This window comes from Danio rerio, chromosome 3, assembly GCF_052040795.2.
Source record: "Danio rerio strain M-AB ecotype USA chromosome 3, GRCz13ab, whole genome shotgun sequence".
NCBI classification, from domain to species: domain Eukaryota; kingdom Metazoa; phylum Chordata; class Actinopteri; order Cypriniformes; family Danionidae; genus Danio; species Danio rerio.
In genome coordinates this window covers 25678617-25690034 of record NC_141023.1, presented here as the reverse complement: position 1 = coordinate 25690034, position 11418 = coordinate 25678617, and the positions used below count along the sequence as shown (strand labels likewise).

General features: G+C 35.7%; 1 protein-coding gene across 1 annotated transcript; it reads left to right on the top strand.

Moving 5' to 3' along the window:
- The first annotated feature begins 39 nt into the window (after window positions 1–39).
- Window positions 40–8062, top strand: ppp4ca (protein phosphatase 4, catalytic subunit a). Its single transcript, NM_001110414.1, has 9 exons — window positions 40–136; window positions 1658–1957; window positions 2082–2133; window positions 2210–2260; window positions 4218–4319; window positions 4460–4633; window positions 6441–6567; window positions 7308–7497; window positions 7651–8062. The coding sequence occupies exons 2-9, from the start codon at window positions 1848–1850 to the stop codon at window positions 7778–7780; spliced, it is 936 nt and encodes a 311-aa protein (NP_001103884.1). The 5' UTR covers window positions 40–136; window positions 1658–1847; the 3' UTR covers window positions 7781–8062.
- The last annotated feature ends 3356 nt before the right edge of the window (window positions 8063–11418 follow it).

Sequence of the window (11418 nt, the reverse complement as noted above, 5' to 3'; positions counted from 1 at the left end):
AAACAAGAGGTCGGTACCTTTATTTTGAAAGACTAGCCGAAACAATGTTTGCAGCAGGCTTTAAAGGCCTTTTCCCTTTCCCAACATCTACAAAAGAAACAACGAATGCCTGAACGAGATTAACCTAAAGCCCAAGGTATTTATTTGCATTTCGCCTTAATTTTAATGTTTGAAATTTAATCATTATATTAGTTGTATTTTAACTCAAAATGTAGGCAAATAGGGCAGAGTTGTGACTAGCATTGACGCTAACCGCTTTGTCCGTGCCGTGTTATGTTTTAAGTTACTCCAGGTTTTGTAAATCGATTAAAAGTTCAAATGTTTGTAATAACAATAAAATTTATTTAACGTCTGTCAGAACTTGTGGCTTAGTCTCTTCGGGAACTGGGCAAATTCTGGTAGTGTAAATGGTTTTATTTGTTGATATTTTGTTTATTTGTATATTCAACTGTTATTATTATTATTATGTCTTTTATTTATAGCATATAGTATAAAGCAATATAGCATTAACAATTACTATGTATAAATGAACACCAGAAATCATCACGCATTTAAGTCAAGTAGCGTATTAATGTACCGGTTTACGAAAAAATTAAGTTTTCTGTGAAATTATTTTTATATATATATATATATATATATATATATATATATATATATATATATATATATATATATATATATAAAGAATCATCAAACATAAAAATACTTGCATGCCATTATATATATATATATATATATATATATATATATATGCATATATATATATATATATATATATATATATGCATATATATATATATATATATATATATATGCATATATATATATATATATATGCATATATATATATATATATGCATATATATATATATATATATATATATATATATATATATATATATATATATATATATGCATATATATATATATATATATATATATGCATATATATATATATATATATATATATGCATATATATATATATATATATATATATATGCATATATATATATATATATATATATATATATGCATATATATATATATATGCATATATATATATATATATATATATGCATATATATATATATATATATATGCATATATATATATATATATATGCATATATATATATATATATATGCATATATATATATATATATATATATATATATGCGTTTAAAGTCCACCATTTAATAATTTGTCAAAAAATTTGATTACTGATGTCTATGTAAACACAGTCACTGTCTTTTTCCCCTATGTGTGTATGTGACGGCTGCGGCTCAGAAATAATTAATCTCAGAATAAATTGTCATCATATTAAAAACTATTTTGATCCATGTATAATTTTGATATAATAATTATAAGTATTATTAAATAACAAAAATATATTTATTTTTAATTGTCATAATAATAAACCACACAGAACTGAACTGAAATTTAGCTCTGAAAACTGGACTGACAGGTTCATTTTACTATAAATTCTATGTTAAGCTGCTTAGACACAATCTACATTGTAAAGCGCTACAGAAATAAAGATGAATTGAATATTAATATTATTATTATTATTATTATTATATTACTCATTGAAAGAGTCACTGGGAGATTTGCCTAATTTGATTTTGATGTTTTTTCATTTGTATCTCTGTTTTGCAGCTGTCGGCATCTTTCGGGATCATCTTGGTGTGTGTGTTATTATGATGCACAAGCTCATAGTCTCTTAATTTGTCTGGGGGGCGAGTGTATTTGTGGTCTCTGTGAGACTAACTGAGGACTGGAGAACCAGAGTTTTTTTTTTTTATCATCAGCCTCACATTGAGGAGTGTTTCTACTAGTGTGTCTATGCATGTGTGTCATCATGGGCGACTTCACTGACCTGGACAGACAAATTGAGCAACTCCGACGTTGTGAACTTATCAAGGAAAATGAAGTCAAGGCGTTGTGTGCCAAAGCAAGGTAACTCCTTTTACTCCACCATAAACAACCAATAAATGTCTAAATGATTGATGCTGATTGTTTTGAATAAACTGAACAAGAATTGCCTTATTTATGCTATCTGTATCATTGTTTTGCTTTATAGGGAGATTCTGGTAGAAGAGAGTAATGTTCAGAGTGTAGATTCTCCTGTCACAGTGAGTATTTCTATATCAATGACCTATATAACCTTTTACAGGACTATGCAATTGATCAATCCACCTTTTTTTGCAGGTCTGTGGTGACATACATGGCCAGTTTTATGATTTAAAGGAGCTCTTTAGGGTAAGCAATTAATAATTCAGCAGCATACATGTTTACTTTATAGTACATGTCTAAACTAGGGCCCACAGGCCAAAGTTGGCCCATGGTAACATTTGACTCGGCCCGCTATTGTTTGTTTGTTTGTTTGTTTGCTTTATTTATAGAGCACATTTAAAAACAACAGATGTTGTTTAAAAACAACAGATGTTGACCAACATGAGCTATTCACATGAGAAGAGGGGGAAAATGATGGGAAGGATTTGAGTGAATATCTTGAACAGAGATCGTAATTTCTTTAGTGTAGCCTGTTTTGTTTGTTTTATTGCTGAGCCACAAAAAGCAAACTGAAATTAAATGTCCCAATTACATATTTGTAAATGAATCAGATTTTTTCAAATCTAATTAGTCACACAACAAATCAAAGTAAAAACAGGTGCAGCTTGACTAGTGTAACTCCATTCTGTAATTCATGGCATTATTTTTAACTGTATTAAGTTTATTATACAAGTAAGATATGTGTATATACTGCATTAGTTAATATAAAGTAATGTTCTCTAGTTTGTTTTATGTATTAAATAATTTAGGAAATTACTAATGACAACATTAACGTAATAGAGTTTGGTATATTTACCTTTGGCCCACCACACTTAATCTAGTTTGGTTTGTGGTCCTTCATAAGAAAAAGTCGGGGCACTCCTGCTTTAGAGGGATATTTCAATCAAAGATAACGTGTAGTTAATTTACTCGTTCTCAAGTCATCCAAAGTGAAGTTTATTCATGAACTTGTTTCGAGAGGAGCATGTTATTTATGATTGGACACAGCTGGTCCTGCCTTAACCAGTGCATGATTCACCAATCACATGATTCCTAACTCGCTGTAAATAACCAGAGTTTCTTATTACAGTTATCTTCGCCTTGAATCTCTTTTTCCACCCCTACTCCTCCACCTTTCCCTTTATATGGTGGCCCAGTGGTTAGCACTGTTGCCTCACAGCAAGAACCTCACTTTTTTAAAAACCTCACGTTTATGTGCAGAGGTTACATGTTCCTCCTGTGCTCGTGTGGGTTTCCCCCGGGCTCTCCGGTTTTCTTCCACAGTCCAAAAAACATGTGTCATAAGTGAATTGATCAATCTAAATTAACACCATAGTCAAGCTCTTAACCAGCAGTATATCTTTACATAGCAAATTATGATCTGTCATCAGCTCTAAACAAAGAGGGGCGTTCTCAAAACCTACCTGAGCTCAAACTCCCCTCTCGCCCTGCAAAGGGAGGGAGCCCCAAGCTTAAGGATCTTATGAGCTTAGGGCTCTCTCCTAGAACATCATGCCAAACTCGCTTTATGATTAATCATCAGCTAAGTTTGAACTCTTGAAGTGAAGTTTATCTTTTGTTTTCACCAGAACATTAAAGATGAGTTCTAGCTGTAACCATAGTCTTTGGTGATTGATAAAATGCAACTCAATGCTACTTCCACCTTTGGCACTTTTCACTGCATAGTACATCTCCTTTAGAGTTTTTCTGTTCTGCACCTTGTACTTTTTTATTACCAACTTGGGTGAGGTTCCATGCAAGCCATACAATTACATTTACCATGTTAGACTGCTGAAATCTAGATGAACTTCAACATGCATTGCAATATATAATATTTGTAAATCCCAGCTAAATATAGATAATGGTTCTAGATTGATAGTGACATTTATTTTATCCATTATTCATAATTTTAATTTCTTCTGGGTTTTTTTTCTTTTGTTTTTTAACTGTTAAAGGGACATTAGGTTGTGTGTTACAAATTACTTAGGACAATCACTAACACTCTTTACTAAAATAAAAAATGTCACTTATACCTTTAATTGCCATAATATAATCAACATAATATCTTTGGGTAAATTCTCCTTTTTAAATTTGTATGGACCTTAGGAGATCAATTTTTGAAAGCTAATGCATTGTGCTGTTTATCTCTGATGATTGTCTTTAGGTCGGGGGTGAAGTCCCGGAAACAAACTACCTCTTCATGGGAGACTTTGTGGACCGAGGGTTTTATAGTGTGGAGACGTTTCTGTTGCTGCTAGCATTAAAGGTGCAGTAACTGCCTGCAAGTTAATCTTGTTTCTTTTGTTATAGTTGCATTATATTCAGAAATCTTTGAGTAAAGATGAATTGTATTAAAGCCACTCTATACTGTATCCTTAATGGTCTTTTCTTTATTTATTCCTTCAGGTGCGATACCCTGACAGAATTACACTGATCAGAGGGAATCACGAGTCTAGGCAGATCACACAAGTCTATGGCTTTTTTGATGAGTGTCATCGAAAATACGGCTCTGCTACTGTGTGGAGGTACTGCACCGAGATCTTTGACTACCTGTCGCTCTCTGCCATTGTTGATGGCAAGGTAGGTCTTCTTACTTCACACAAAAAATCTAAATTAAGTATTCATGAAGTAGATTGCACATAAAGCCTGATTTATACTTCTGCGTCAAGTGACCAGCGTAACCCACGGCGCAGGCAACGCGCGTAGCTGTGCATTTATACTTCTGCGCGCTGTCTCTGTCGGTCTGCATTAACACTTCCGAAACGCTAGTTGGCAGTGAGGTGTAAATGTTCCTCTGTGTTGAGTTTCTTCGCTACTTTTTTGCTTTTCCTGAACACTTCCGGGATGTACAAGTGGCTCAAACTCGCTCATTTTGAGGCAGGAACCGGCGGACGTGCAACAACTTTAACTATTAGGTAAACACAAAACAAAACTTTCCATCCGGAGCTTCTTCACGGGACTCCACACTTGTAAACAATCGCTCGCGCGGCTCTCGGTCCCGCCCAGACTCGTCAGCGCTACCAAGCCGACCAATCACAGAGCTTACGCTACGCGTCGTTGCGACGTGTAGTTACATTTTTTTGAGAGGTGCACGTCAGTGACGCCGATGGCCACGGCGAAGGGCTATGCGTCAGCGCCGTAGCATACGCCGGTGTTTGACGCAGAAGTATAAATCAGCCTTAAAGTTAAGGAAAGTTTGCCTCAATTGCAGCTTCCATGCAAGTTCGAATTATTCAACTTGAGCTGAAAATCAGCTTGTAGTGGAAAAACATCCCATGAGTAAACTAAAGCTAGTGACATCATTCTCTGAATTTGTTGGGACCCCAGCATAAGGCTGTTTACAAAACAATGATGTACTGAAGATAAAGTTTTACATTTGCAGTTTTGAAGAGTTTGCATTGTCTGTTCACACTGATCTATAAGAAACATTTAAAAATGCTGCATTATGCATGCTTGGCCAGTAATAAAGAAACACTACACACTTATGTATGTTAGGGTTGTCACGATACTGGAATTCGATACCAGTCAGTACTGAAATTTTAAATATGTCCATTTCCTGCTAACATTTGAGCGCTGTGGATCATGTTCTTAAACAATGCTGATTTGCAATTGTGTTCAAGTGCTCAACAGTTATTGGACATGAAGGTCATCAGTTCACTGAACTCCCTGCTGTTTATTGAGTGCGCCCTAAATTGGGCTCAGGTGCGGTTCACTTGGCCGGCCCTGGCCTGGTTGGAAGAGATGTGCCAGAGCGTGGTTCACTTGGGCTCAAAACAAAAGATGAGATGTGACTTATAAGTGACTGTTTCACAAGTGTGCTTCGGCCCGGTTCAAGGCAACTGTACATACGCCCTGAGTGTAACCACAGATACAAGGACACTGGAGTGTTTTACACCTGCGATTCATCAGCAGATCGCTTGTATGTCAGCCTATAGGCAAACCAGCTGATCGACATGACTTTGAAACACTCTAGTGACCCTGTATCTGTGGTTATACTCAGTAAAACTGCAGTGATGACCTTCATGACCAGTTACAGTCATTTCTGTTGAGCACGTGAACAAGAAGGGAAATTAGCAGTTTCAGAACACTGAAATGGATGTTTTAAAATTCTGGTACCGCCTGGTATTGAATTGCAGTATCATGATGACACTAATGTATGTACAGTCTTGTAGTTTGCCATAGTTGTTTTGGTTGTCAAATGCTTTTGCGAATTTGTCAACTGAACATGAAATCCTCATGTGCATGACATCATGCCCTCACAATCAAGTGTTTGTAACTTTCACAGAGTATTGCAAAAACGCATTTTAAGATGAAAACTGGTGTAAACAGCCACTGTTTTGAACATCTACTGACCCCAGATTTATATACACTGTTTTTGATCCCCCAGATATTTTGTGTGCACGGTGGTCTTTCTCCATCTATTCAGACCTTAGATCAGATCAGGACTATTGACCGAAAACAGGAAGTTCCTCATGATGGACCCATGTGTGACCTACTGTGGTCTGATCCAGAAGGTGAGACAAAAATGATATTATACCATTTAAAAAGGCCATCAATATGTAGCTATATGTTTCCACCCACCTATTTGTATGCACATATTGGATATGCGCATTTAAAAAAAATGATTGATGGATACGCCAAGATGTTTATGAATATATTATTTAATAAGAACAGATGTGCATAAGCTATGATGGAAACACTTTTACCAAACAAATATAAGTTTGTGTATTTAAAAAAGGTCATGTGATTTTGTTCTAAGAGATCATGTGATGGTGAATTGTGTGTGAATGGACAAACCAGCAGGCTGAGCACATTGTAAAACATCTGAAATGTTGTTTTAATCAATCTAAAATGCCTTAACTATTTCAGTTGTAGTGTTACAACATTATTAATTATCTCCAGAAGTGTCAAGAACATCTGTGCTTCGTCACACCTTCATACATCACCATACATTCATCACGTGTCAGCATACTTTTTTTATTCTGAAGTGCAAGTCACTTAATAAATAAAGAAAAGATTGACACAGTTCTCCTACTGCAATAAATTCCGCTTTTACTTTTGATATTTGGCACCTGTTAATCAGGAAGTGACCATTTTGTTCTACTTAACTACTTGATTGGAATCTTTGCTTTATTCACATGGCTTATGTGATATTCTAGTTAAGCACATGCATTTAATTCTCATTTTTGGATGGAAACATAGCTAATATGTTGATTTAAAAGACCTAAGATTGCTAATTTTCTCCTTTCTCTAGACACCACAGGCTGGGGTGTAAGCCCGAGAGGAGCTGGATATCTGTTTGGTAGTGATGTGGTGGCACAATTTAATGCTGCCAATGATATCAGCATGATCTGCAGAGCGCATCAGCTGGTCATGGAGGGCTACAAGTGGCATTTCAATGACACTGTGTTGACAGTATGGTCTGCTCCAAACTACTGTTATAGGTGTGTCTTTTCTGTCTTACATTGCTCCCATAACTTTCTTTATGGTGAGATATTTTAAAAGGTGTGAGGTGAGTGATGCAAACCAGCATATTTACATTTTAAAGAAAGTTTTTTAACTGTTACTTTTTTCCTCCTATTATGGTATTTTCTTAGATGTGGAAATGTGGCAGCCATTTTGGAGCTTGATGAGCATCTCCAGAAGGAGTTTATCATATTTGAAGCTGCCCCGCAGGAAACCAGAGGCCTCCCTTCGAAGAAACCTGTTGCTGACTATTTCCTTTGACTCAAGTTCACCATCTTGATGCACATGTATAGACTCAATTCTTTTCTCAGGCTTTTTTTCCCTAGCCAACTTTTATCTGCACAACATTAATCTGTGAATGGACCTGTTACAGCATTTACTGCCTATTTCCAGTTCGCTTTTTACATTCCTTCCTCTTTATAAGGTTTTTGCGATACATCTTGTAAAATGTAATTAAGTGTTGACTGTCCTAATTATGTGGTAGTTTTGTATTATCAAATTGATCCTTTTTCCAACCAAAACAATAAAATGAACTGGTTTATATATCTGCATATTTTAATCTGTGCAGAAATGAGCAAATCCATCAACTAGTGGCTAGTTTTTAAAAACACTTAAGTGCAGTAGAAGTCAATTTACATTCTTTAAAATATTTTTGTTATAGTTGTTGAACAGAGCTTTTTTTTCTACAGTTTAAACATTAGTTTTAAACATTAACACATTTTAAATAACCTTCTTATGTATTTGCCATGATAACAGTACATAAAGTGCATCGGAAAGTTTTGATAGCGCTTCACTTTTTCCACATTTTCTTATGTTACAGCCTTATTTCAAAATGGATTAAATTCATTTGTTCTCAATTCTACACACAATCACCCTTAATAACATTGTGAAAATATTTTTTAACAAATTTATTTAAATTGAAAAACCTGAAAAAAATTGCATTAAGTATTCACAGCCTTTGCTGTAAAGCTCTAGGTTGAGCTCAGGTACATTCTGTTTCCACTGATCATTCTTGAGATGTTTCAGTAGCTTAATTGGAGTATACCTGTGGTAAATTCGGTTGATTGGACGTGATTTGTAAAGGCATACACCTGTCTACATAAGGTCCCAGGGTTGACAATGCATGTCAAAGCACAAACCAAGAATGAAGACAAAGGAATTGTCTGTAGACCTCTGAGACAGGATTGTCTCGAGGCACAAGGCTGGGGAAGGTTACAAAAAAACATTCTGCTGCTCTGAAAGTTCCAATGAGCACAGTGGCCTTCATCATCCATCAGTGGAAGATGTTTGGAACCACCAGAGTTCTTCCTAGAGCTGGCTGCCCATCTAAGCTGAGTGATCGGGGAAGAAGGGCCTTAGTCAGGCAGGTGATTAATAACCTGATGATTACTCTGTCTGAGCTCCAGCGATCTTCTGTGGAGAGAGGAGAACCTTACAGAAGGACAACCATCTGTGCAACAATTCACTATTCAGGCCTGTATGGTAGAGTGGCCAAACAGAGGTAACTCTTTGCCTGGAATTTGCCAGAAGGCATCTGAAGAACTCTCAGACCATTAGACTCAAAATTCTCTAGTCTGATGAGACTAAAATTGAACCCTTTGGAGTGAATGCCAGGCGTTACAATTGGAGAAAACCAGGCACGGCTCATCACCAGCTAAAACCATCCCTATTGTGAAGCTTGGTGGTGGCAGCATCATGCTGTGGGTATGTTTTTCAACAGCAGGAACTGGAAGACTAGTCAGGATAGAGGGAAAGATGAATGCAGCAATGTACAGAGACATCCTGAATGAAAACCTGCTTCAGAGTGCTCTTGACCTCAGACTGGGGCGACGGTTCATCTTCCAGCAGGACAATGACCCAAACCACACCACCAAAATATCAATGGAGTGGCTTCACGACAACTCAGTGAATGTCCTTGAGTGGCCCAGCCAAAGCCCAGACCTAAATCCTATTGAATATCTCTTGAGAGATCTGAAATTGGCTGTACACCTTCGTTTCCTACCCAACTTGATAGAGCTTGCGAGGTACTGCAAAGAGGAAGGGCAAAAATTCCCAAAGACAGGTGTGCCAAGCTTGTGGCATCATATTCAAAAAGACTTGAGGCTGTAATTGCTGCCAAAGGTGCATTAACAAAATATTGAGCAAAGGATGTGAATACTTATGTACATGTGATTTTTCAGGTCTTTTATTTTTAATAAATTTGCAACCATTTCAAAAAATCTTTTTTTTTTCCATACTGTCATTATGGAGTAGTGTGCGTAGAATTTAAGTATGCATAAACAAATGTGGAAAAAGTGAAGCGCTATGAATACTTTACAGATGCACAGTATTTACTACTTATTTTAGGTTTTTTTAACTAGGAAAGTTTAGTTATTTAGACAGTTCATTGGATAACAGTGGTTCTGTATCCAATCGAAAAAAAATCTTAAAGGGGCTAAAAAATTTTGACTTTAAAATTGTCTTTAAAAAAATAAAAACAGCTTTTATTCCACCCAACTAAAATAAAGCTTTCCTAATAGAAAAAACTGTATAGGAAATACTGTGAAGATTTCTGTGGTTAGTTAAACATCATTTAGAACATGTCTTGTTCACAGGAGGGCTAATAATTTTGACTTCAACTGTATGTACCTATTAGTCGTTGTGAATCTGTGATTAATTGGTGCTTATCAAACCTAAAAAAGTTGAGTTCAAAAAATGGAGAAACCTTTGAATCAAAATGTCATGACTTGTGTGTTAACACTTGAATGGGTAAAAGCATAGGTAACCATATTTGACAATACTCCCTTTTATTTATTTTCTTTTCGGCTTAGTCACGTTATTAATCTGGGGTCTCCACAGCAAAAAAAACACTAGCTTATCCAGCATATGTTTTACACTGCGGATGCTCTTCCAGCTGCAACCCATTACTGGGAAACATCCACACACTCCCATTCACAAATACACTACGGACAAGTTACCCCACGAACCCACATAAAAGCAGGGAGAACATGCAAACTCCACACAGAAATGCCAACTGACCCAGCTGAGGATCGAACCAGCGACCTTCTTATTGTGAGTCGACAGTACTACCTACTGTGCCACCGCGTCACCTAATCTAGTTTCAGTTTTGTTGAATTTAGAGAATTAAGCAGCTTACATTTATGCATATTAATTAGACCAGGTAAGGTGTTTAGCATAATTGCTGCAAATTTAAGTGTCAAACTAAGGAAATGATTGGTAACCAAATGTCTCACCATTCATAGAACCAACATAAATTGAGGAGAAATTGGATGATGTTTTATTTAAATAATAATATTTAAACACAATTCTTAAAATCTATTTGTCAATTAAATCATTTAAAGATAGTATCCTCAGTGCTGCCAAAAATACTAAAAGGAACAGAATCAAGTATCGTAAAATATGTGCTGATGAAGTCATCTCCTGATGTGTCATCTCTCTTGATTGGATCAATTATCTCTAAAACTGTTAACTTGCAACCAACAATGATAAAACCAATCCCATCACTCAATGTGCCTCAGTCAACCAGAAACCCAAATAAGCCATTAAAGCCTCAGTTTTGATACTGCTGTGTCATTTAACACAAATATACTCTAATCTGAGAGCTCTTTTCTTAGATATAGTGAAAGCGCTTGAGAAGATGAAGAGAAAATTAATGGCATTTTACCACTTACAAACTGAAATAGTGACTGAATTCTGATCCTATGTAAATGGTATGAATTTATTTAAACATCTTTTTGTCTATGTAAATGGGGCTCAGTTGCAAACATTTGTAAAGACAATCAAATCAGTTGTAAACAGCAAATATCTGCATTTATATGCCTCGCTGTAAACTTTTTTTAATGAGGGATATGTTAACTAATATCAAACCTAGAAATAATTCTTGAGGCTTTGAGAACATC